Source organism: Panthera tigris, chromosome A1 (assembly GCF_018350195.1).
Source record: "Panthera tigris isolate Pti1 chromosome A1, P.tigris_Pti1_mat1.1, whole genome shotgun sequence".
NCBI classification, from domain to species: domain Eukaryota; kingdom Metazoa; phylum Chordata; class Mammalia; order Carnivora; family Felidae; genus Panthera; species Panthera tigris.
This window is the reverse complement of record NC_056660.1, coordinates 152,269,355-152,296,687: the sequence shown is the minus strand read 5'-3', so window position 1 is coordinate 152,296,687 and position 27,333 is coordinate 152,269,355. Positions and strand designations below refer to the sequence as shown.

At 35.6% G+C, this 27,333-nt stretch overlaps 1 protein-coding gene and 1 pseudogene across 1 annotated transcript in view; one reads left to right on the top strand and one right to left on the bottom strand.

The window, feature by feature from the left end:
• ADGRV1 (adhesion G protein-coupled receptor V1) overlaps positions 1 to 27,333 on the bottom strand; it is a 556,489-nt gene that overhangs the window by 360,593 nt on the left and 168,563 nt on the right. Inside the window, exons 57-72 of the mRNA XM_042956620.1 lie at positions 25,708 to 25,910; positions 24,304 to 24,480; positions 23,253 to 23,435; positions 21,246 to 21,425; positions 17,435 to 17,599; positions 16,767 to 16,884; positions 14,827 to 14,950; positions 13,810 to 13,948; positions 13,455 to 13,640; positions 12,873 to 13,105; positions 9,548 to 9,696; positions 7,579 to 7,780; positions 6,837 to 7,056; positions 4,138 to 4,377; positions 2,702 to 2,851; positions 1,150 to 1,623 (exon numbers count right to left, since the gene is read on the bottom strand). Coding sequence (XP_042812554.1) covers positions 1,150 to 1,623; positions 2,702 to 2,851; positions 4,138 to 4,377; positions 6,837 to 7,056; positions 7,579 to 7,780; positions 9,548 to 9,696; positions 12,873 to 13,105; positions 13,455 to 13,640; positions 13,810 to 13,948; positions 14,827 to 14,950; positions 16,767 to 16,884; positions 17,435 to 17,599; positions 21,246 to 21,425; positions 23,253 to 23,435; positions 24,304 to 24,480; positions 25,708 to 25,910 — 3,143 coding nt within the window. The remainder of the gene's footprint in view (positions 1 to 1,149; positions 1,624 to 2,701; positions 2,852 to 4,137; positions 4,378 to 6,836; positions 7,057 to 7,578; positions 7,781 to 9,547; positions 9,697 to 12,872; positions 13,106 to 13,454; positions 13,641 to 13,809; positions 13,949 to 14,826; positions 14,951 to 16,766; positions 16,885 to 17,434; positions 17,600 to 21,245; positions 21,426 to 23,252; positions 23,436 to 24,303; positions 24,481 to 25,707; positions 25,911 to 27,333) is intronic.
• LOC102959848 lies at positions 11,345 to 11,816 on the top strand (annotated as a pseudogene).

The window sequence follows — 27,333 nt, the reverse complement described above, 5'->3', positions numbered from 1 at the left end:
CTTTGAAGACTGGGATATTAGTTAGAAGAAGAAAATATGCATATAACTTTTGATTCTCCAAAACTTAACTACTGATGGCCTACTGTTGACTAGAAGCCTTACTGATAACATGAATAGTCAATTAACACATATTTGATAAGTTTTCACATATTACTACTGTATTCTTGCAATAAAGCAAGCTGGAGAGAAGAAAATGTTCTTAAGAAAATCATAAGGGAAAATACATTTACAGTGCTGTACTATATTTGCTGCAACACATCCACATGTAAGTGAACCCGCACAGCTCAACTCAGGTTGCTCAAGGGTCAACTGTATACCATTCATCTTTTCAAGTGAAAGGAAAAGAAGACTAACACCCTTCAAAATGTTCCAGGTACCATGCACTACAAGAGACAATCTAGGAGTTAGGCAGATCAAGGCTTTTAGTCCCTGTAATATATATCACTTATTTTGGATTTCCTACACATAGTCTGAGAATAGTTTTGTACTATCCATATGGCTTAGTAAAATAACAGAATAATCAAATCTTCACTGTGGCAGGTCTTACTGTCAAATGAAATCTCACTATAAAATAATAGGAAGCTATTCCTAGAAAAGCTAAAGGAATGTCCCCTGGTGTTCATTAACAGAAATTAAAACTTGAATGCATTCACAAGGTGATATTACATAGATAGGTATAAGAAAATGTTTTGTTACATAATTTAGGCACACTGTATTTTTTTAAAAACTCTTCTAATTTGTCAGTGAGACTTAATACAATCATATTCTGGTCAAGTTCATCCATCTCCCACTTCCCCAGCTTTGCAGTCTTTATTCCAGTCTGGAAAATTTTCAGAAACAGGAAATGGAGGCTAGAAATTAATACAACAGGGTCAGGGCATCGAGTCAATTTCCCAAAGAACTACAGGAATGTTAGAAATAAGTACTGCATTAAGTGTCAGATGCATTTAAACAAAAATACGTTATTACCAAATGGGAATATACTAAATTCATTTATAAACTGCACATGTCTCATCCAATAATTATTATGCATTTTTATGGCATTTTTTTATGGTTATATTTAAATATCTCAGTAAGATTTTAAGCTGAAAACGAGATAAGCCAGGCCTCTCCTTGAAACGGTCAGGAAACTGAAGAAATGCTACAAACCTGACTCCTCACTGGCACCAGGTCCACTTTATATCTGGCACCGTCTTTGACCACCAGCTGCCTCTCTGAATTTTCACTAACAACTAGCTGCTCCTTTTGGTCAGAAGAGATCCGAAAACCAACAGCCACGTCTCCAAATGTTCCAGCAAGCCGGGTTACATTAATTTGGATGAATCTACTAAGGTTTTGCCCTACAAGGATTGACTGGTAATCTGAATACAGAGCAAATACTCCATGTGGGTCATCATTTGCAGAAACAGAGAACTGTGTGATGCATTTCTCTGGATCCAGTTCTGCTCCTCCCTCTACAGAAACAAGCCGGATCACATAATCTTCTTCAATCTCAGGTATATCATCTGGCAGCAAATGAACATCAAATCTCACTTCACTCTCTCCATCAGCAATAGTGAAAAATCCTTTTGTAGAAAGAAAGTCTCCAGTAATGTCAAACACACTGCTTATTTCCCAGTAAACCTAAAATAAAAGGAAATAATCCAACGAAGTCACATAATTCAGTATATTGAATCAAAAGCCTTTATATTTCCCCCCATAATATACAAAAACTAACTCTGAATTGTGCAGCATCATAGTCAAAGCCAGACTCTCCAAATAGTCAGTTTAGAAAGTATGGAAGAATGACATTAGCATCATGAAAGTATATGAACTCTTTCAGACTATTGTATGCAATTTGCAGGACAAGATTACAAAATCTCATTTCACTTCTAAAATAATAACATGATTTGAAGAGATAAAGCAAAGCAAAGTTAACTTTGGAATGGCAGTTCCATAAATACATTCTAGAGTTCTGAATATGTATTTGATAGGCATTTGAATCACAGACAATACTTGAAGATAAAAAGCGAGTAGAGAATCTGATGCTTCATACTGGAATTTGTTTGGGTTCACTTTTAACAAAAAGGGAATATCTACAAGATTTCAAGAATTACAAATTCTTTTCCAAGAATTTTTGTACCCCTAACCATAAAGTTTCCACTGAGGAAGTACCAGTTAATCTCCAATATGTGAAAAGAGTTAAGTTCATAAAGAAACTGCAAAGTATGTTCTGCTAGCAAACAAACAACCTTGATCTGTTAGACAAACATCCCGATGATTTACAAGAGCATCCCCAAACAGTCTATGTCAATATACATGCAAATGCAACCTCTTAAAAATCAGTTGGTAAATGAGAAAATTATACTGAGAAATAAAGCTCTAAAGAACAGATTAAGCAATTTACAAAACTCATTGAGGGACTTAAGTAGGAAAAGTTAAACATCAGAGCAAATAAGAAAATACAAAATAATTCAGTCACACCCTTCATGACTAAGTGTGAGAAAGATCTTTTCAATCTAAGTATAGCTGGGTTTAGAGAAACAGCTAGAGGTTGATGTTGGCTGAAGAACCCAAAGGTGCTGAAATGAACCTTCTCGGCTTCTCTGAAACTCATGTTACTTCTAAAATTTTTACCATAACATACAGTTTCTCTGTTCTTCACAATCACGTTTGTTAGGCAAATTGTCACACTATTTAAAAATCAAATGAAAAATAGTACCATAATTTCTCCAAAAATGCCCTTGACTCTTTTGACAAAGAAAGTAATGATCAGGGGCCCTTCCAGAGCCGACGGCTCTGAATAGGTCTTCTCAGATAAAGACTCAGGAGCAAACTGAACAACCCCATTTGGATCGCCAAACTTCTGTATCTAAAAACAGAAAAAGATAGCAGAATGAATAATATAACAACTACAGATGAAATTACAGTACCTAACATATCAATATGCAGATAAGCTGAAGAAACGAAAGAAACACAGAAATAAGTCTTGAATATAATCTGCCTAGCTACCTGATTTTTCAAAAGCTTCTTCAGTACACTGATTGTTATCTAAAACAAGTAGGTTCTTATTCCCCAAGGGTAATGGGAGTGTCTGGAAAACTGTAATTTGTAGAGTCTCAGAAGGATGGTACTTCAATGCCTGAATTTGATTTGATTTGCCTCATGTTTGCTTCACTTTACCAGGTCTAATTGTTCAGTCAAACACTAGCCTATATTTTGTTGTGAAAGTATTTTGTAGATGTGATTAATATTTACAATTGGTTGACTTGAGTGAAAGAGATTACCCTTGATATTGTGAGTGGGCCTCCTGCAATCAGCTGAAGGCTTTTAGAGCAAACACTAGAGCTTCCCAGAAGAAAAGGAATTCTGCCTCAACACTGCAATTTAGGAATCCTGCTTGATTTTCCATTCTGCCAACCTGTCCCACAAAATTCAAACTCAAGATCACGACTGCAAGTCTTTCATAACCTTCCTACCAGCCTGCTCTATGGACTTTGGACTTGTCAACCTTCACAAACGTGTGAGCCATTTTTTTTAAGTCAATCTTTCTCTCTCTTTGTTTTTCTGGAGAAGTCTGACTGATACAGACCCCAGACTATTTTCTAAGCTTAAAAAAAAAAAAAAGAATATCTCTCTAGATCATTTTCACAGTAGCCGTGGTCCCCAGCACCTTCTACCCCTAATGGACTAAATGGTTCATTCATATAAAATACACTAAATTCAGAGTTGATGCAACACATCATTGCGCTAATTGAACAAATAACCATTCTTTCTCCCCACAATCTGCCTTGTGACTGAGTTAATAACTTTTATGTACTTTCACAGCAAGGATACCCAATGTTTAGGATGATGTAACAAACAGCTCCTGTCTAAAAGTGCAAAAATATTTCCAAAACACCAAATTTTCTCAGGGAGCAAAATAAGTATTTATCACACTACATGAAGGCCACTTAAAAAGTAACTACCAGTAATCAAGCTATATAATGAATTAATATAATAACCAGAAAGTCTGGTCCATAGGAATTATTCTGACTTCATCTGGTTTTATGACTTTCGATACATCTTAAGCCCATGGAGTTTCAACAAATATAAAATGCATTTTTTGATAAATTCATTAAATCCAAAATTCTGTGGGAAAAATAAAGTTGGACTTACTGTTATAGTAATATCTTTAGATCTGGAGTCTAATTTAGCTTCTCCTTTCACAAGTTCAAGTTTAATAATGAAAATCTCTTCAACTTCAATGTCTTCATGAGGATAGATTGTCAGAGTGATGGTTCTCACACCACCTTCTCCCTCTCCAAAATAGAAGAATCCACTCACTGGGTCTGCAATGTCTCTGTTCTGTGGTGGTAAAGCTTCTTGAGAATTGGGTCCTAATATCTCCCAGTTCACCTGAAGGATATTGTGTTTTTAATAGAGATGATCAATTTCAATTTTTTAATTTATTTCTTTATTTTAAAATTTTTTAAAAAGTAATCTCTACACTCAAGGAGGAGCTCAAACTCACAACCCTGAGATCAAGAATGGCACAATCTACTGACTAAGCCAACCAGGTGCCCCAGAGATAATCAATTTTAAGCAAAGAATTACTTTGCAGGATATGTAGTATTAGAAACAAATATATCTATATATGAAAATTATTCTATGATATCTCCAGCAAATTCCTCATGTCTTTTAAAAAATACTAATATTTGAGGGGCATCTGGGTGGCTCAATCAGTTACATGTCCAACTTCGGCTCTGGTCATGATCTCATGGCTCTTGAGTTCAAGCCCCATGCAGGGCTCTGTGTTGACAATTCAGGGCCAGGAGCCTGCTTAGGATTCTATTTCCCTCTCTCTCTCTGCCCCTGCCCTGCTCACACTCTGTCTCTGTCTCTCTCTGTCTTTCAAAACTAAACATTGAAAAACAATTCTTTAATTAAAAGTTAAAAAAATAAAAATACTAATATTTGCAAATATAAACTACCTAATTGCAGGATATAAGTTTTCAGGGATAACAATGTATATGCTTACTAAGTAAAGAAAAGTATGAATACTTGGTCATTTGTCATCACCACAGGATAACAAAAATATAAAAGCATGTATTTTAAATATACATTTTAGAGAAATAAAAATTTAAATAGTATGAATACAACACTGTTTTGCTGTATGCACAGGTTCTGTCAACCAAAACCCATTTGAATAAGATAATAAAACTATGTGAAAAATCTTATGGGTGTGTAACTTCTTTTAAATACACCTAAATAAATTCCTAGTGTAAAACAAACACAACTTTTCTTAAATTGTTATAAAAAACAAAATTATATTCTAAATGCCTTTTTAAATATTTCTATAATATAAACTCATATACTTTTCATATCTGCAAGGAAAGAAAATTGGGAATTTCTCTTTGCTTCTTTCCTCTTTCCGCAGCACTGGGCATGCAGCTGACCACTGCCTCTTTCTGGCAATGCTGCATCCTGTCTTCAGTGGCCTCCATGATACATACCTTCCCAGTTTTCCTCCGCCTCTACATCTCAGGTTTCTTAGCTGGCTCTCCTTCCTCAGAGAGTTCACTGCTGGCAGCTGGGGACCTCAGGCTGTCTCCTTCACGTCCCTATCTACGCACCTTAGGCCACACAGTTTTAAATGCCTCCACACGTCAGCAGCTTCTCCCCTCCCCACAACCGCAACCCATACTTACACATGCCCCTGCCTGCCCGACCCTGCACTGGGACATCCGGTATCAATCTCCAATTAACATGGCCAAAACAGAACTCTTGGTTTTCTGCCAAGCTTCTGCATCTCAGTAAACAGCACTACAATTTAACCAGCCGCTCAACTGAAATTGCAGCAGTTATTCTTCATTCCGCCTTCCCTCAGCCTCCACTAGTCTAGTGTTTTCTCCAAAACATACTCAATATCTATTCACTCCTCACCATCCCATCTCCACCTGTCTGAGCCACTGTCATCTTGACCCTGGACGACACAGGGCAAGAGCCTCCTAACTAACCTCCCTGCTTCTACTCTGGCTTCTTGACATTTCATTCTCCTTAGAACAGTCAAAAGGGAGCTACTTAAAAATGGCAATCCAGGGACATCAACACCATTCCCCCACTTCAAACTCTCTAATGGTATCCTGTTTGCACTTAGAATGCTCTTTAGTCTGGCTAAGGAGGGTCGCTGTGATCAAACACCTCTCGACCTCTCTGATCTACCTTGTGCTGCTACCCCCGACCACCCAAGCCCGCTACCACATGGAACTCTCCGTACCTCAAACATGCCAGGCTTGTAGATACACACTTATTCCTTCTGCCCAAATGCTCATCCCTCTAACAATTACGTGACCATCTCTTTCTCAGCATCCAGTGTTCAGCTTAAATATCACGTCACCATCTAATCTAGAGTAGTCAACAACTCTAACTCTAGAGTAGTAGTCAATCTAGAGGTAACTCACGATTGTGTTTCTCAATTTTACATCCCTGCAGAGCACTTAAGTGCTATCACATAATTTTCTTTTTGTTTATTGCTCTGAAAACTCTAAGAGAACAGAGACGAGGTCTGTCTAGGTCACCAGTGTATTCTCAGTGCCCAGAAGAGGACCTGGAACATGGAAAGCACTCAACAAGTACTTGAACTAATGCGTTTTATAAGAATTCTTCATTTTATTTCTAACTTGCTCTCGAGAGATTCTGATGACAGCTTGTCTCATACATTTTTATGGACTTATATGACCTGGAAGCCACTTTACCCCTATTAGGTAATTAATAAATATTATTGCATATACATAAATGGATATATTCGAATAGTAAGAAAATCCAGCTCCATACTCAAGCTATCATTTTTCAAACCATGGGAAGAAGAACTCTACCTGAATCTCTCCCAAGAGTCCTCCAGCCCGCTCCAGCAGCAAGGATAAAATCATTGTGGAATGGGGATTAGGAACAGAAATGTTGCTTTCATTAAGAAATCTTATAACGCCAAACGGAGGGTCACTCTTGGCAATTGTGATTCTGCTCACTAGGTGGCGCCCAAGGACCGCTCCTCCAGTCGCTCCAATGAGCAAAATTTCAATGGGCTCTGCAAATTCACTGCATAGCAAGAAGGAGCAATTCTGAGTTTAAACATATTAAAATGCTTCTAAAACCCAAATAACTAGTCATTTTCCAAATTGGTCATACATATTCAAGGCACAGCATTCATACACCAGTGGTACGAAGAGGGTGCTTAGCTAAAAGCATGAATGATCAACTTCAATATTACATAACCTGCAATAGTTATTAGACGTTCTTCCTCTCTTTTGAATTGCTTAATGCATTATTAAGGAAGTGAATTGCAGGATGCTTCTACATTCTGATTAGACTTTTCAAATCTAAAAGAACAAAAATTTATTGTTTCCCTCTATATGCAAAAAATGACAAAGACAATCCTAATGGTCTCCTGATCCCTTCTTCCCTACCCCAGCCCCCATAAAAGTTTCTCATGAGTTTCTCAATTGGCACATGTATAACCTAAAATCCTGTTATCAGTGCAAAACATAGGTAAAGACTGGAACACAAAAATCCTGCTTTACATATGCCCAAAGTATTTCCAACATTACTAAGTAGTATTACCTTTCATTATCATCAATGATGGAGACATTTATAAAACTTAAATTCTGTCCATGCTGAAAGGTGATTGAACTGCCATGCAGTATATAATCCACACCGGCAGGAACTGTAGAGGAACTCCGAGAGATGAAATCAGCAGTCACACGGCCATAAGTCCCCTGCAGCCTCACCACTGGAATCATAATCACTCCAACATCCTCCTCCACTGTGGCAGGAATATGTAATTAACTGGTATGCCAGACAAAACCACTATCTTTTTAAGACTCAGTCAAATTAAACACAGCAATATAACAGTACAATTGTGCAAGCCCTCAATGTTTCCATAGTTCATTTATCACTTTAAAAAATATTAGTGAAAATTTCAAGACATTTTTTATGAGAAATGCAGTTTGTCATAAGTTAAAAATTATAGTGAGCAGTGCAAGTTAGAATTGAAATAACCTATTTAATCATTAGCACAGGAATTCTTCCTCTGTGTGCTACATACAAATAAATGATGCTTGCTTTCCAAGACAATGCTAGATGAACATGAAAAACCCTTAGACAATGCTAGATGAACATGAAAAACCCTTAAAATATGTGTACTCAAAGGAAAGTATTCTGGACTGCTGCTACATTTAGTTGAAGTCTATGTAATATAAATAACTGTGTTTAATGTTAATTATATCATATGAATGTTTTAGAAGTCCACATATAAATATAATTCTATTACTTCTTGAGTTCCAATGAAATATATTTGAGAATGTGAAAATGTATCCTCAAAGTTTAATTTCAACTTAGAAATTCTTTTCAAAAATTTACTTCCTCTTAAGCTATGCCAACCTCTGTAAATTAAAATGTCAATTAATAGTTTACACTAGCTATGTTTACATTAGCCAACAGTTCATATTAGCTATAGCTAAATAATACTGAATTTACACTGTAGTTATAAATATGCATTGCTCCAAAGACAACAAATCAAACAGAAATCACTGAACACAAAAAAAATTCTAAGTGATTTATTTATTTCTTGGTATAAAACTAAAGCATGACTTTTATTAACTGTAGACTGAAGTTCACAAAATAGTGATGTCTTCCATATCCGTAAAGTCGATATTAATCAATTGCAAAATGATTTCTGATGAGCTTTAAAAATGGGTACATAACCAATGAATTTGATGGAGGCAATGAAGTCAAAAAGTTAATTGCAGCAAGAAGATAACATGTTAATTTTGAAAGGCATGTTCATATTCTACCTTTAAATAAAATAAAAAAGCAGCCCCTTTTTCCCCAGGAGGGATTACAGCCATAGATCATGCATTCTGCTTCTAGGGGGGTGGGGAACAGACAACAGTAGGTGGCTGCTGTTAGGAACTGTCACAAGAAAGTACGAGTAGGTGCCCAGATACCACCTGCATTGTATCTGCAGTCCAGTAAAACGGTCATTTCAAAGCTGATTATTTATTAGAAACTGAATATTCACTGATTTCTAATCAGAGAGGAAATGATTTCATAAATGAGAAAGATACTTTATGAAGATGACTGAAATCTAAACATTGCAATAATCCTAAGGTTCAATGGGTTTTCTAAAGCCTCGTTCCTTACCATTCAGCTTTGCCACACACAAGTAAGGTTCATACTGCCCAAAGATAACTCAAAATATATTTTACAAATAAAATATATAAATATATGTAAATACATATAAAGGTGTACATGTAGGGGCACCTGGGTGGCTCAGTCGATTAAGCATCTAATTCTTGATTTTGGCTCAGGTCATGGATCTCCCAGTTCATGAGACTGAGCCCCACTCAGGTTCTATGCTGACAGGGTGGGGCCTGCTTGGGAATTCTCTCTCTCTGCCCTTCCTCTACTCCCATCGTCTGTCTATCTCTCTCTCTCTCTCTCTCTCTCTCTCTCTCTCAATAAATAAATTTAAAAAACCTTTTTGAAAAAAAAAAGTTGCGGCAAATTTATAAGATGACTGAAAACTTACCTTCAAAGGCAGTGTATCTTGGGTCAAATTCAATGACACCCTCTACATTATCATTTTTCATTATTATGATTCGAATAATGGAGATGTTTCCTATTTCAGGAGGTTGATCTATCTGAAGTCCATTTTCTTGAATGGTAAAATCATACCCGCTTGCGAAGTCATAAAAAAAATAATAAAAGAAAAGGAGTAAATAATTGTTCATTGAAATGTCCTCTTAGCTCCTATAACTTAGTCCTATTAAGTGTTCTTATATTTTTAAAGATCCCAACACTAAAATATTTCTTTTTCCTGAAATGATGCCTGAAACAGACTTCTGTGCTGCTCCCAATTATCACTGCCTGCATGAAACCTAAACCAATATAAAGTTATTAAATGAGAAAAAGACTATTGGGAAATTGGGGAAAAGTGGTAAAATGAACCTCTGGGTGACGAATGCATTGATAAACTCATCCAACAGTGATGGACCAAGGAAGAGGATGTACATGAAACTGTAGTGCACTCTGAGACAGGAAACCAGCTGGGCCACAGTCACAGTGTCAGGATGAAAGGGTTACTTTAAAATTTTTTTATGTTTATTTACATTTTGAAAAAGAGAGAACAAGCGAGTGCATTTGTACGCGAGGAGGAACAGAGAGAGAGGAAGAGAGAGAATCTCAAGCATGCTCTGTGCTATCAGCACAGGGCCCAATGAGACTGCAGAGCTGAACATGGGGCTCATTGCCACAGACTGTGAGATAATGACCTGAGCCAAAATCAAGAGTTGGACGCTTAACTGACTGAGGCACCCAGGTTCCCCTAAAAGGGTGACCTTAACTTTTTTTTAATGTTTATTCATTTTTGAGAGAGAGAGAGACAGAGCACGAGCAGGGAGGGGCAGAGAAAGAAGGAGATACAGAATCCGAAGCAGGCTCTAGGCTCTGAGCTATTAGCACAGAGCCCGACACAGGGCTCGAACTCACAGACTGAGAGATCATGACCTGAGCCGAAATTGGACACTCGACTGACTGAGCCACCCAGGTATCCCTGAAAGGGTTACTTTAAGGAAAAAAAGGGTGTCATGCCACTAAAGAAATTTCAAGCTATAAGAAAATATCTCTGTGGACACCAACTGCAATCAATACCTCTATTCTTTAATACACATGGTAGTTCACTTGGCTAATGACATATTTCTGCTGAGGAAGTCACCTTTTTTTTTTTTTTTGATTGATGTTTTTCCCCATGAAGAAAAGTTGTGACCTCCAGAGTTTTATATCACTTTAATTCCTGAAGCTAAAAAATGTCACAAAACCATTTCAGTCTTTTCTTCAATTCTCAAATTCTATTTGCCTGGTGTTTTTATGCTACATAGTTTCAAAAGGTTGAAAGCTGATTAATAAGATTATTTGTAAGGCAACATTAGAAAACTGGGGATTAAACTATTAAATAAGAGTCAATGTTAACAGTTGTCTGAGATGGACTGTAGATGACCTGATTCCCTTAATCCCAAAGAAGTAAATTTTCTAGCAACTAGGCAAAATGAGATCATACAACTTTGCTTTTTCAAATCAAAGGAAACCTAGAAATTCACCTAGAAGGAAAAACTTGGTTTTCTCAGAATTAAACTTAAGCAGGAATTGCTTTTTAAGGCCAAGTCATAGTTAGCCAATAGCACAGATGTTATCTCCACACTTAATGAGTTAATTTGGCTAAATTTCACTTACTTAATGAAAACAGCGAGCAGCTCAAATTTTAACACATTTAATGTAAGCTAAAATTCATTCCCATTGTCGGTTTTCCTTTTTTCAAATGGCCAGGAAGATGGTGGACATTCAGACTAAGGATGCCTACCAAAAGCATGTAACCACTTTCAAAGTAAGAAGAGGGTCCTGCTTGGATAAACTGGCAAGGAGACGCTCCTGTGATACTGCAAAAACATTGGTCTGGGCTTCAAGATGCCCAAGGAGGCCATTGAAGGCACCTATTTGACAAAAATGCCCCTTTCCTGGTAATTTCTCCATCCAAGGGCAGATTCTGTCTGGTGTGGTGACCAAGATGAAGAAGCAGAGGACCACTGTCATCCACTGAGCCTCCCTCCACCACATTCAAGAGTAGAACTACTTTGAGAAATGCTTTAAGAACTTGTCTGTGCATCTCTCCCCATGCTTTAGGGATGTCCAGATCAGTGACAATGTCACAGTGGGTGCATGCCAGCCCCTGAGCCAGACTTGCACTCAACAGGTTCAAAGTCATGAAGGCTGCTAGCACCAGGAAGCAATTCCTTGGGTTCTGATATTAGACATCTGTCCACACCCCTGAAGAAAATAAAGTTATTTTTCCAGTAAAAAAAAATTAATTACCATTGCCAGACACAGAATCATTTCTGGGAAATTTAAGGCTTGAAGTGTACACAAATCCACAGTTATTTTTTTCCAAGTGGAATGATATACACTCTACCTAAGTCACACAGTGAAAGATTTTAGCTGGAAACAGCTTTTAAAGCATGGCATGCATATAACAGATGCAAAAACATATTCATGCACAAGAAAAATTCCTTTGAGACTCATAAATGTAGGGGCGCCTGGGAGGCTCAGTCCATTGAGCACCTGACTTGATTTCAGTTCAGGTCATGATCTCAGGGTTTGTGAGTTCAAGCCCCACGCCGGGCTGTGCTGACAGCGCAGAGCCTGCTTGGGATTCAATCTCTCTCTCTCAAGATAAATAAATAAACATTAAAAAAACTTACATAAATGCAAACATTATTCTAGTTGCAGGTTTTGTGTAGTCTGTCAGAGCAGACGTACTCCCTGGGATACTACAGAATGCGTAAGGAGTTTCTGTCCTTGTTCATCAAGTCTGCTCCCACCAAATCAGGGAGTGAGACAGGCTCAGTATGGTTAATTCTTAATCTTCAATAAAATCCTGGTGCACAGCTAACAACTATCTTTGACTCAAATTTTTCCCCAGTTAGAAACTGCTGATGGGCAAGCAACCACCTCCTTCCCCCACAGAAGATAACACGGCCTTCAGAGATACCAAGGAAAGAAATCTCTCACTCAGTCCTTTCACAGGTGTAGAGATAGAGGTTACCAATTACAAGCCCATGCCATGTTCAATTCCCTGACTACCCAGAGTGAATTCTCACAAGAAAAACAACATACTTTCAACTTTAGGGGAAAAATAATACTTTAGAACACTGCATAATTAACATCCTTTATCATAATTTCCCTTCTATGTCCTGTCCCACTGTCACATAAATCTGAAAAAGAACAAATTCAGTATTAATCCCCACAACAAATATTCTTCTCCCTCTCTCTTTTTTTGTTTGCTTTTTCCCAATTTTCTTTACCTTCCCAGGAGTTCCACCTTTGTAATTACTAGAGAAAATTCCTCTGGGCCTTCTGGAAGACCATCATCAAGTATTTCAATCGGCACACTTTTTGCCATCTCCTCTGCTTCAAAGAGCAGCTCCCCCACCGCAGGGATAAAATCCAAGCCTGCCTCTGCTGTCCCACTCATGGTCTCATACCAGAGTCTCACAGGACCCAATGATCCACCTGAACGGGTGACTGTGATGTTCACCTATGCAAGAAACAGTTTTTATTTAATTTGGATGTTTTATCTACCAGACAATACTTAATTTTTATCATTTCTAACTAATTTTCTATGTTCATCAGGGTTAAGATTGCAAATAAATATATAAAAGTTTATAAATTATATGTTAAAATAATGATATTAACAAATTAGTTTGTGAAAACTATGGAAAATGAACAAGGAAATACTTTGTCAAGATCACTCACACTATAACTTGTTACATTAACTCTTAATATTTAAATTAAAGCTTAATCAAGCTTGCCAAAAAAAATCACTCACTCACAAAAAAATAGAAACTAAAAATGGTATTTAAGATTTTAAGCATTTTACACTCTACCCTTTTGGCTTCCTCTGACACTCGAAGTTGCTCATGTGAAAAGGAGAATCGGCCATAGGGAAAGTCACTGGCCACCACTGTGATACCAGCAGTGCTGCGGGATTCACTTAGTATCCCCCCCTCACTGACCCCAGTGAGCTGAAACTCATAGAAGCTCTTCTCCTCAGGAATGTCATCATTCAAAGCCTAGAGAAGGACAGAAAGAGACGTTATCAGTAGGATCTATAACATTTAAAGAAAAATGCCTATCACGTAAACAACAACAACAAACTCAGGGATATCAACAACCCCCAACCACCCCACCCCGCCACACACACAGAACATAGGGAATAACAGAAACGAGTAATATTGATACCTGTATTATTACAACTGCTGCAGACTGTCCATCTCGCAATGTCAGTTTCCCTGATATTTCAGCAAATTCTCCCACAGAAGGAGGGAATATCCTCCAGTACACAGTGACCTCCCCCCAAATTGCTGAACCACGAACGAGGCTATAATATACAAAGGTATAATCAGTACAATTTTGTTGAAGTAATTTTTCCTAAATATATTTCCTAAATATTTTCTGTGTCTTTCAACAACAATACAGACAAAACCTGTATTCTTTTAAAGGGATTTAAAAGAAAGTATTTATAGACTTTTCATGTAATACACAAGGGGCAAAATATGAATAGTTTACCACAGTTCTCTTAAAAAACAGCACTTGATACAAAGAACACTAGAGGAAAACTATGAAAAAGATAAAGTATTAACCCAAATTCGGTTTTTTCATTGATAGCTGTCCCTCTCTTCATGAGAAAATTTGTAATAAAGAAAACTGTCTATGATCATACTACTTTAATAGGCCCTAATTACATATAGGGCCTAATTTTAGAACACTTAGAATCATAAAATGTTTGATCCAGAGGATTTTCAAAGGAATGATCTTGTAGCTAAGACACAAGCTTACAGACAGGAAGTAACTCTCTTATTTGACACGGTGTGTGACAGAACAGGGTGAAAGCATCAGATCTCCTGATGTTAAGTGAAGGTACTTTCCTTGTCGTAGGTTGTGCAAATCACCCAAGTAGCACTCATGATCATTAGATGTCAAGATTCATGAATATGCAACCGTATGATCAATACATATCTGTTGAAGAAACTTTTCCTAAATATTCTTCATCATCTAACTTCAAGATAGGTCAGGATAGGTCTTTAATTTTTAGCAAAACTTTTTTCTACTTTCCATAGGATGTTACTAACATATAAAATGATGATGCCTGAAGAATATGTATGTGATGAAAACAATGCACTTACATAAAAATGCTAAGGATTCTAAATAAAAGTTCAAAATCTCGACCTAAGCAAAGAAAAAGCATGAAGCCCATACCTGATGATAGCAGTACCATTGTATTTTCCTGAGGGTTCCCCGATGAGGACATGCTTAGATGATGGAGCAATCCCAACTTCTCCTGATGTTCCCTTATCTCCCCGAATGATTATTGATGCACTACCTGAGTTGAAGATGATACATAACATGAATGAAACAAACATATGTATTCACTTATTATATGCCTGGCAAAATTCTCAGCACTTTACATATATACTAATCCTGTGAGTCAATGGTCATGGGAATCATATGAACTAGGTGCTAACATTATCCTCATTTATCCTCATTTTCCCAACGAAATTATTTAAGCGCATTGAGGCACTCAAGACAGTGAGGCAAAAAACTTGCCCCAAATCATATTTTAATGAAAGGGTGCAGGAGAAAGTGGGCAATAATTCCACTATCACTCTCCTAATAAGAGAGTACTCTTCCACCATTTGCATTAATTTACTTCCGCAATGACCATTTTGCAGTTCACTAAAACTGGCTATGTGGCAAAAGTAAGAATTCTTGGGGTGGTTTTTTAGTTTTAATTTTCTGACTCTGCTATTTGCTTACAAGCATTTATAAAAAGCGAGTTAAATAATAGAAAAAAAAATTATAACAAGTAATATGAGTATTCATATTATAATTTAGCACTAACTTGAAGGAAAGTGTTTCCAGAAGCTAATATTAGGGTTTTATGAAACAAAGGACTGAGTAACTATACTCTCACTTTCTTTGGCAATGGATTAATAAAACTAAGAGTGGTCCGTCATGTCCAAGTATGCCACAATTCGAAATATATTTTTTAGATTAATAAATTATTCATCCTGAACCACAGGTATATTCTTAGTCTTATGTCTAGTTAGTCTATATGACATCAGTCTGACATCCAATGTGATGTAGACAACTGAGCTAACTTAAGATGTATGGAAGAATATGGTATAATCATATGATTCCCTCAGAGGTTTGTTGGAAAGTACTCTAGAGAAAAATGAGAAAAGAACTACCTTAAGTACATACAGTGATATTCTCTACAATTTTGAGAATCTCTTTGGCCTGGAATTCTGCTTTTTCGGCCACAGACCAACTCCATAGGATGGAGCTACTGATGTTAAAAAAGGGCACGTATGTCACTAAGCTTTCATATCAAAGTTGCTGGGCCATTTTTTTATGGTTATTATTGTCTGTACCACAATGCAACCATTTTAGGACCATTAACCCTTTCTCTTCAGATAGGAAACAAATTTTCATAAGGACCATAGACAAATGAGAATTACGATGCCTGTTTCTGAAATGTCAAAATATTGAAGTAATCACTTTCAGATGAAAATAGACATAGCTAGCCTGAAACAGACATAATATGCTAAGTTTTAAAATAATATTTTATTATAAAAGCCATATGTGACAATTATAAATGTGTAGAAAATATAGGTAATCAAATCACACTATCAACATTTCAAGTAAGTAATTCCAAACACACTTATAACATGCACGTGAAAAAATGGGATAACTCTGAACATGTTATGAAGCCTGCTATAACACAGCAATTATCCACGTAACTAAGTGTTTTTAATGTTTAATGTAATTAAAGCTTTTTCAGCTATATTCTTTTGAATACTTATATGGTACTCTGTCATATTTAACCAGTCTCCTATTCATGGACGTTTTAGGAAGCTTCCATATTTTACTTTACAAACATCACAACAACAAACATCTTTTAAAAAATCACAGAGCTAAGTACTGTAAAATCTTTGATATATAACTTTACCAATTCCAATACCAATCAGGTATTAGAATTTCACTTTTAAAAACTCTTTGGCTGTCATACAAGTGGGTTAGCTTATGTTTCAGCAAACATTTTAGTAATTATAAAACCTAACTTTGTAACTCTTCATTATTTGGTTATATTTTCCTGAGTATCTACTTTCTAATTTCCAAACGTGAATTTCTCTTACCTTTCACTGGAGATATTTCTACTTCATCAATTGGTATCAAGTGAATGGTAAAACGCCTGTCCTCCTCCAACACAGTATCATGAAGCGTGTGCAACACAATGGTCTTTTCAGACTCTGTCTATATCAAATGAGAAGAATAATAAATTTTCTGGATTGATAAAAGCCAAATTTTGAGTGTTCTCATTAGCAGAATAATGTTTATGCCCATAAGTATTTTTTCAGTGTCTTTTTGTACCTTAGAATTATGAGTTGCTTCTAGAAAAATTACTATATAAAAATTAGCTCTGACCAAAAATCCCATGTAAGTTTTTACTTGGAAAGAAGGGGGAAAATTAACATAATCTCTAAACTGTCTAAACATTGACGAGACTTGGGATCAAATAAGAGTTACAGAATGGGTGGAAATGGGGATAACTCCCAGATGTCCAGCTTGATTGATGGGTTTTACCCTCAATCAGGAGAGGAAACGTTGAGGGATGGAGGCAGTGTCTGAAATTAAGTTAGATTTTAGACATCAGGTATGTGTGTGATTTTCCTCCAAAGTGCCTATGATTTCAAATAAATTCCACACATAGTATATACTATCATACGAATTCATAAGCAGTACTATGGGAAAAAAACAAACACAAGTTTGAAAAAAACTACAGGAGTCCTGATGCTGACGATACCTCATCAAAAAGAAGCGTCCCATTCAAAGGCCTGAGATCATTTTTAGCTGTCTCATCTATGGTCCACTGAAGTCGAACAGCTCCTTTTCCTCCTAGGGACCGGACAACTGTCAATGTCACATATGAATCAGGGTCATCAGACAAAAGAGATTCATTAACCATTACCTAAAAGAAAGAAAATCCAGTAAGGTGAAAAAAGAAAGGAGCAGGAAAAATAATCTTATTTCTATTTGCAAAGACTGAAACTTTTCAATTCAGAACTCTGTTCATGGCATGTTACAATCATCTGGCAAAAAAAAAAAAAAAATACTTCACCAAACCCCATTTCCTTTTTGTCCTAGACACTCTGCTGAACTTGGCATCTCCTAGCCTTTCCTCATCTCCTAGCAATTAGGTAGAGCATGTGACTAAATTCTGGCCAACAGTAACACATGGGAAGTGAAGTATGTTCCTAACAGTCTGCATCAGCTTCCCACAAAACATTCCACATTCCTTTTTTCTCCATGTGCTGGGTGACTAGTGAGGACTCCCAAGAACCAGGACAGAGTCAAGAAGGAAAGAAGTGGGTGGCTGAGACGCCAGTTGGACAAGAGGTGTCCCTAAGACCCCACAAGGACCATGGATGTAGGGCTTCTGAAGGAAGAAAAAAATAAACTCTTATTATCTTAAGGAAGTAAGATTTAGGGGTTCTTTGTTAATGGAGTCAGGCTCCCCAGATAATACAGACTGCAAGTGTCCTCCTAATTATCTGCAGTTTGCCAATTTTAGGAAGTCCAAATTTATTTGTTTTATTTTGTTTTTTTTTAATTTATTTTCAAGTTACTTAACACAGTGTAGTCTTGGCTTCAGGAGTAAGTCCAAATTTAAAAGAGGTTTTTATTAACCTGACAGAAATAGAGAAGGAAATTCAATACATTAATTTACCTGTACTATTTATTTTCTACACAAGTTCCTTATTAAGAGAGCTGGTTCAACTGAATTGCATATACTGACTGGGGAAGCAAAGTCCAAACTAAGCCTATAATATCCACCTGTTATGTAAATACAATAATATAAAACAATGCTTTCCATTTTCAAGACAGATACCTAAGTGCCCAACACAAATTTGTTTTGCTTTTTTTTTTTTTTTTCATGAGATTTGGTAATGGTTCCAAGAGCAGAGCTTTAGAGCTAACTAATATTTATTGAACTTCTAGTATATGTCAATTCTGGCATATACATTATCTTATTTAAGCTTCACAGACGCTCTAAGAAATCTGGGGGTTGGATATATGCACATATATGGAAAAGAGAAGCCTTCTCTTCTGGTTCAGATGTTCTGACTCCATAGCCAGTGCTATTCATGCCACCCCTCAGATAACAGAAATATTAAATAAGAAGCAAAGTGAGAAAGAAGATACCCATTATAAACTTATCATTCATATATAAGTCCTTTTTCTTTCCATAGATAATAACATTGTAGCTTCAGTTTCACAAGGAGATTTCTTGAGCCTGTGCTATTGCCAGTGCTTTGGTATACTTACCATATTGCTCTCATGAGCAGCTTATTTGTTCTGACAGATTTATATTAATAAACTTTCCTCAATATTGTTGACTTCTAAATCTAATCTGTCATCAAATAATGCTAACAAAATGTTCACTATATGCACAATACTGTGTATCTTAGATACATGTTAAAACAAAAAATGTTGTGTTATCAAGAGCCTTTGGCAGTAAGAAACACAATATAAAAAAGTAACCACAAAGGGCTGAAAAACAAGCTGCTGCTGATACTACTAATTATAAAAATAGCAATTGACACCTACTAAGTGTAAGACTCAGTTTTAAGTGCTTTACATATATCAACTCATTTGTTCCTCACAGCAAGGCTTATGAGAAATAATACAGTAGGAATTGGGTGACCTCACTCTCACTTTTAGATTGCAAGACAAATTGGAAACTTGAGGTAACTACAATAAGATATGAGTTCTCAGGCCAAGGGTGCACTAAAGTTTACAACAGTAGTTAAGATAAAATACAGTTATTTATGAATAGTCATATAAGTCTTCATTTTCCCTAATAGTGAGAGAAACTTATACACATACCGTCTAATGCCTAGGAGTCCAAAAGCATGACAAAGTTAAAAGCAACATTTATGTTAAGGTTTTACCACTGAAGATTTGAATGAAACCCTGAACCTTTTATCCAAACTCAGAAGTTAACTGACATTTTATGAAAACTGAATTATATTTATATCAATTAAAATATTTCTTTTCACAAATGCAAAGAAAAAAAGCATAGATGGAAATAAAAAAATATTAATGATGTCCGTATCTTAGGTTAATAACATTATGGATACTTTTTACTCTCTTCTTTATACTAATAGCTTTATGTTTTCCAGACTTTTCATTTTGCTCAGGAAACATTCACAGCCACTCTTGTGACTCTACCACTCCTTACAAACACTTAATTCTGCTTATTCATTTCCCAAGAAAGAGAGACTCATAAGGCTATAGCAGAAATGTGTGTGTCCTGTCCCTCTCATAGTTCCCATTCTCTTATGAAATTAAAACTTCAATGATGGGGGTGCCTGGGTGGCTCAGTCGGTTAAGTGGCCGACTTCAGCTCAGGTCATGATTTCGCGGTCCGTGAGTTTGAGCCCTGCGTCGGGCCCTGTGCTGGCAGCTCAGAGCCTGGAGCCTGTTTCATATTCTGTGTCTCCCTCTCTCTGACCCTCCCCCGTTCATGCTCTGTCTCTCTTGGTCTCAAAAATAAATAAACGTTAAAAAAAAAAAAAAAAACTTCAATGATGTAATCATTAGGTAATTATTAGGATATATTTAAAGTTTGGAGCATCTGGGAAGCCCAGCCTTAATGGGCAAGTTATAAGTCTAGCCTTTCATCCACAAAATAGTAAAGACATGAGCATTTGGAGCAATCTGTTTATTATTTAAAATGATCTATTATGAATTACTAATTATCTATAAGTGGTCAAATAAAGGGAAAGGTGATCTATAGACCAAGAAAACTTTGTATATCAGAATTATCTAAATATATGATTATTTCATCTTGGAATTTCCTTTGAAAGACAGCCTTAAAAATGGTGATATAAAATCATGTACTAATTGTGATACAGTTTTAACAATTTTTTAATATTTAAGATGTAGAGATAATTTAGCATTAGTCACCAAATCTGGCTGCATAAATGGTTAAGTTTTTTTCTCCCTTAACAATTAAACCGGTAATAGTAACTGGCTTCCCTCTTCCAGGTCCTGAAAGTAGACAACCAAAGGGAAGTAAGAGGGACGAAAGAACAAATACAAAGAAACATTTCAGCTGGGTTGACTGTGGTGTTTGTTCAATATGAGACTGAGTACCAGAAGGGAAGGTAAAGTAAATCCCTCCGTGTTTTGTTCAATATAAGACTGAGTACCAGAAGGGAAGGTAAAGTAAATCCCTCCCCAACTAAATGTATCCTAGGATTAACACTTAGAGTCATCATAAAATCTTGCCTTGTGACCAGGATGGTGGTCTGGTAGCAAGACAGGCTGAGAACAAAACGTATGGACAAAAACTAACTCTTGGTCTACGATACCCAATAAGTAAGATTTTTGTCCCCCTTTGTAATTGTCTGATCTTAGATGACTCATTACTGTCAAACACAGATCAGAGGACTGACCCTTAATTCAACAGCCAACTTCAAGGACTTTTGAGCAGAAAATCATGAGTGAGAGGTAAAAGTTTTTTAAAAAATGAAAGATATCTTTCTTTTAAATCTACAAAAATAATTAGCTTAGGGGAAGGCACCCTCCCCCTGATATATTTAACTTACAGTCTTTTCTTCAAATCCAAATACTCCAAATGGGGAGTCATTTTGCGGAATAACAACAGTTACCACAACGTCATCGCCAAGTCTGCCACCTCCAGCCACCCTGATTAAGGAAATAGTGAACGTCTCCATGAGTTCAAGTTCAGCATCATCAATTATGGTAATTTCTATCATTGCAGTAACCTACAAAAGAAAAGGGAGAAAGAAGGAAAAGGAGGGAGAGAAATCAGGGAGGGAACAAGGGAAGGAGGGAGGGTAAGAGGCAAGGAGGATATAATATAATAACAATTTTTGATCACATATATTTAAACTTTTAGTTGACAGAAATATAGTACAAAAATATAGTATTTTTTGGCCTGTTATGTTCATAATACTATTTTAAAATTATACATACTATTTAGTATTTCAAATCAGAAATTTACAGTCTATTATTTTCAAGATAAGGGAATTACATATGTAATAAAATATAGTGATATTTATGTATACAAAAACTAATGAAGCCTGATTCTTGAACAAAAGTATTTGAAATGCCATATAGGCTCTAATAACCATTTCGCAAATATAAACATTAGTATACTTGGCATTAATATCACATGATATACAATGGTAACATAGAAATTACCATTGTCTTCAGCAGTTAGAATAAATCCCTTTGGCTTCAAATGTCACTCTTAAAATGTTAAAGAAAGGCAGGAAGAAAACCCAATTCTGCTGTTCTCAAATGTTGGTGATCAGGATTTCGTACATTTGTCTGGGTCTATGTTAAACATTTTTATAACTTATAAATAAGTAAAACTTGGCCCAGTTGTGATTTCACTACCGGTCATAAAAATATTCTAGCTGTATCTCTACATTTAAAATGTTTTCTGTATCTCGGAGGGAAATTCCAGTATTTTGACCAAGACGTTTACCGGAAAATGAAGTTTTTCTACATAAATCTACCTAATACCTTTAATAAAAAAGTGAGAAATCTGGATTCATACTCAGAAGCGGAAACCTGAACAAAATCAAATGTTAAAATGGAAGCTTATTAAAATGTAGGCACCTCAACTCTATACTGTAAAATACAGAATACTTGCTTAGAAGATGTTAACTTTAAGAATGACAATGATCTTAAGGTACTGTTAAATAACAGGACTTCAACCTCATGCACAAAATAAAGTGCTAGTAATGTAAGGCAGAATGCTACTTTGATGAAAAATATATGTATTTGTTTCTACTGTTAGTGTAAAGATCTCTCTTTTCCCTCCTTTTAGTAGGAAATGTTTGAAGTTCTAAATTTGTTAAAAACTCATGATTTCAAATATTAATAAACCATTATGTATAGGGATGTCTAACCTGTATGCTTATTTTTCAGCAGCAACTAATAGGCTGATGCATACTGTACAAATCTGTCTCAGCAAAATCAGGCTTCATACATATTACAAAATGTCCAGTTTCCAAAATTGTAACTAACTCTTAGAGAATACTTTGGCCCAAATCTAGAATACTGTTTTTCAATTTTTCAGATTTGATTATTTTGTCTCTTCTCTATCATTTTAAAAAGTCTTGTTTTTAGTTGTAACAAAAAGTTCTGGATATTATGTAATAAAATGTGCACACTTTCAGGGCAAATCCTAAATAAGTAAGTTATCTGTATTGATAAGCATTAAGAAATCAATAGAATAAAAGAACGTAAAATTTATAGGAATAACAAAGTTCATGAGGCAATTTTTTATACATTCTTACATTCTTAGGCACTTCTAAGCCATTCATTATCCTCCTTTAACTTCTCCTTAAAATTAAATGAGGTAGGAAAGTTCAGAAAAGGGTGAGATTTTTGTTCCTTTATATTCTCTTCCTATGTCCACCAATAAATTATAACATATTAATTAATAAGAGTTCGTTTGGCTTGATATACAAACAAAAAGTATAATACATTTAGCAGTCACTAATGCATCCATTTGGTGGGTATCTAGAAGATGTTTGAAGTACAACGAAAAATTGCTAATACATTTGTAATTAGCATACTTGTTTATCTGCAAATTCAAGAATCCCATGAGATGGCTTAAAGTCTTCCAGGCCAGCACTATCCAGTGTTGCTTTCCAATAAATATTTACTGCCCCAAAGCTTCCAGCCATCCGGACTACAGGAATTTGAAGAATATTCAGTGGTGGAGGCACCTCATAGGCAGTAATAACTCCACCAAAATCCTTTAAATAAAGAATATAGTTAAAATACAAGAGAAGATTAACATCTTATATGTCATCATCACTTTCCTTTTTTTTTAAACTTATTTATTTGGGGGGGGGGGAGAGAGAGAGAGACAGAGAGAGAGACAGAGAGAGAGAGAGAGACAGAGAGAGGAGGGACAGAGAGAGAGGGAGGAAGAGAATCATAGCAGGCTCCCTGCTATCAGCACAGAGCCTGATGTGGGGCTCGAATAAACCATGAGATCATGATTTGAGTTGAAATCAAGAGTCAGACAGGACACTCAGCCAACTGAGCCACTCAGGCACCCTATCATCATTTTCTAAATTTATTATTTCTTCTTACATTTCTTATATTTCACACTTCAAAGTAGAAATCAATAGTCGGATATAAATATGCATAATAGGTGTTTTCAAAATTCTTTTCAAATTTAAATTTGAAAATATACTTGCTTAACCTCTTGGTCTAGCACAAAGAGAATTAAGAATTAGTCTATAAGACAAATTTTAAGGCACATACTTATTTTTTAAAGGCTTTTTTTAATGTTTATTTAATTTTGAGGGAGAGAGAGACAGAGCATGAGTGGGGGAGGGGCAGAGAGAGAGAGGGAGACACAGTATCTCAAGTGGGCTCCAGGCTCCGAGCTGGCAGCACAGGGCCTGATGTGGGGCTCGAACTCACAAGTTGTGAGATCATGACCTGAGCCGAAGTCGGACACTTAACTGAATGAGCCACCCAGGTGCCCATTAAGGCAGATATTTATAAATATCTATAAGCAAAGCCAATTACTCTGCAGAAAATATATAACATTGAGCAAATCAGCAGGTAGAAGTGTCTGTATTACTATAAATATATTAAAGTTTATCTCACTGTGGTAACATGAAACTTAAAAATTCCTCTGGGATCATCATTTTCTTCAATCATTATCTCAACTATTTCCATCCCAGGTCTCCGCACACTTGGCTGTCCTGCAGAGAAGTCAGAATTCACCAGGTACACTTCAGTGATGTTGACAATAAATCCTTCTTCCAACTCAGGAGCATTATCCTGAGGGGGGGTGGGGCAAACAGGAGAGACATGGTGTTCCATTTTTAAAAATATACTGAATTTGTCTTGGAAACCTGATTATTTTTCAGTAAGGAATAAATGATTGACCACAGGAATGGGCAACTTTTTCACAAATAAAAAAGATTCCCTTTTATATTTTAACACATTCCCACTGACAAATTTCAGAATCTTAGGGAATATTCAAGCTTATCAGTGAAGTTTTAACTGAAGCCTAATACTCATTAGCAAATTTTTTTTAAATATACCACACAATTTTGATCATATTCTATCAAATATGTTTTATGCACATAATACCCCACCAAATACAGGAGAAATGGTAAATGCTACATACATCTTAAAAGTAAAAGCTCTAGACTTGCAACTCTAGATATTATCCTATATTCTAATTAACTTTTTAAAAACTGTTACCTTATTTTGGAATAGATGATAAAAAATTTCCAAAGATAGAAATAATGGACACTGAACAGGAAAGGAAACTTCCGTTCTGCCTCATCCCTTACATCTTTCCCAGAATGTCCTTTCTAGAGGCCACTATTATTTAATACCACTAATACTGCAATTAGTAACACTGATATTACTATGCAACATTATCTTTATTTAATAATATATATTTATTGTTAACATTGTAATATATAAGATTATAACACACACAATATTAGATAATATATATTACAGATAACACTAATAACTACTCTTAGTTTCTTGTGAATTATTACAGATATATACACTTATTCTTATATACGTGAGAAAGCACTAAAACCAGATCTAAATCATCTAAAGAATAATCTTGATTTGAATAATATCATGACATGAAAATACTGTACTATCAAACCAACAATAAAAATAACCACATTAATTCGGGCACTCTATTCATTCACTCGTTAGTTCAAAACAACTAACTAACCAGCAAAACAGTGAATGCAATGAAACATATAATCAAATGTAAATTCCATGCTTCAACGGTCATTCAAACAATATTCCAGTTCAAAAATAAACACAAATCATTAGTAAATATATTATTTTTACCAGTTATAAAAAGTAGTCATCTGTTATTAAATGTTAGGGTGGGTGGAAAAATTAGAATACTCACAATTTTACATGTAAAAGCAACCTTTTCAAAGATTTTTATCTTCCAGAGCATCACAATTTTATCTTTAAGAGCATATTCTTTTATTTTACATCCTATTTATTGCACCCTAAACTCACCGGCAAAATGGCAACTTTGATGTAAGTTTCTTTCATGTTTTCTTTCATCATTATTATTGTTTCTTGTACCACAAAGTCTTCATTCTCAGTAGCTTGATTATCGATGTGCAGTGAGAAATTGGGTTTAGCTATCAAGTGAATGGCAATGTCCCCAAACAGTCCTTTATCTCGAACAATGGGTAACTGAAGAACGGTGATGTTCTCTGTGAGATACACATACCTCAAGTAAATAACCTTTCCTATTTGTGGTCGACACTATTCCAAGCACTTACGTGGAATGTCCTGCACTATCCCAATGTATGGTCCCAAGGAAGATTTTGTGCTTTGTCCCCCTTGTCCCTAAAGTTGTGCTGGCAATCATCATATATTATATCCCAGTTCTAAACCCTCACTTTGGGTTCTCTAATCACCCTCCTATGTTGCACACTATCATGTACCTTAACAAAAACTGCTGAAAATCTTAGGTTAAGTACATATGTGCAGGTTGACAGAGGTGCTAATTGCAAATGTGAAGATTTTTCAAAAATGAAAAAGTAAACACCCAAAGTCATCATTTAATAACTTAATCATTAGACGAACAGTCAGTAATTCTGTTCTTATAGTCAGGTGTTTACCACAAGGATCAAAGTATTTCACAGCACCTATTTTTTATTTCATTTCTTAGATTTTTAACATTAAATTTGCCCTGTAAATGGACCAAAAAAATGCTTGCCAATCTTCCTCACTGGTCTGTGAGTTTCTAACAACCTAAGACTGTGTCTCTGTTTCCAGAACACACAGCACAATTTGTGGCACTTCCTAGGTGCTTCAAAATGTTTGTTGAATGAATAAATGAACATATTCTAAGTCTACTGCTTCTGTTCCCATATATACAGACATATAAACGCCCAGATATATATGTCATTTTTTTCAGTCAACTATCTAAATGAAAGATCCTTGAAAGATGTCCATGTTCCTGTCTGAAAATTTTAGAGCCTTCACACAGCATATTCTAAATAAATACATATCATATATGTTCAAATATATTTGTTCAAATAAGTCAAATGGCATTTATCTAAAAAAATCCATATATCTTATATCTATATAAGTAGTTATTTGGGCAGAGATTTCAGCACTAAGCTTAAAGGAAATAGGGACTGATTACTTACACTTCACAGAAAAAATATTGTAATTACTGATTTGGGGTTTAACAATACCTTGAGTACTATATGCATTTCACTGTGTTGCTTAATGTTGCCTATAACTGCTGAAAATCTGTGTAGAGGAAATCTGAGCATGGAAAGACAACAAATAAATAATGAAAAAGGGAAAGTAAAATAAAAACCAGTCACCTTTACTGCAATGATTTACCAAAATATTAACGTTTCTATTATGATAGTAATGTCTCAAAAGAGTAAAAGTGTTTCTCGTAACACTATTGTTAAGTGATTATATGATCATAAAATTTAATAAACAAATAAAAAGTAGAAAAGATTAAATATGATCTGTCAAACTGGAAATATGTATGTATGTGTATACATATATATATATTTTTTTTAATTTTATTTATTTAGTTTGAGAGAGAGAGAAAGAGAGAGAGAGGGAGAAAGAACAAATCCCAAGCAGTGCTCTGGAGCCAGACACAGG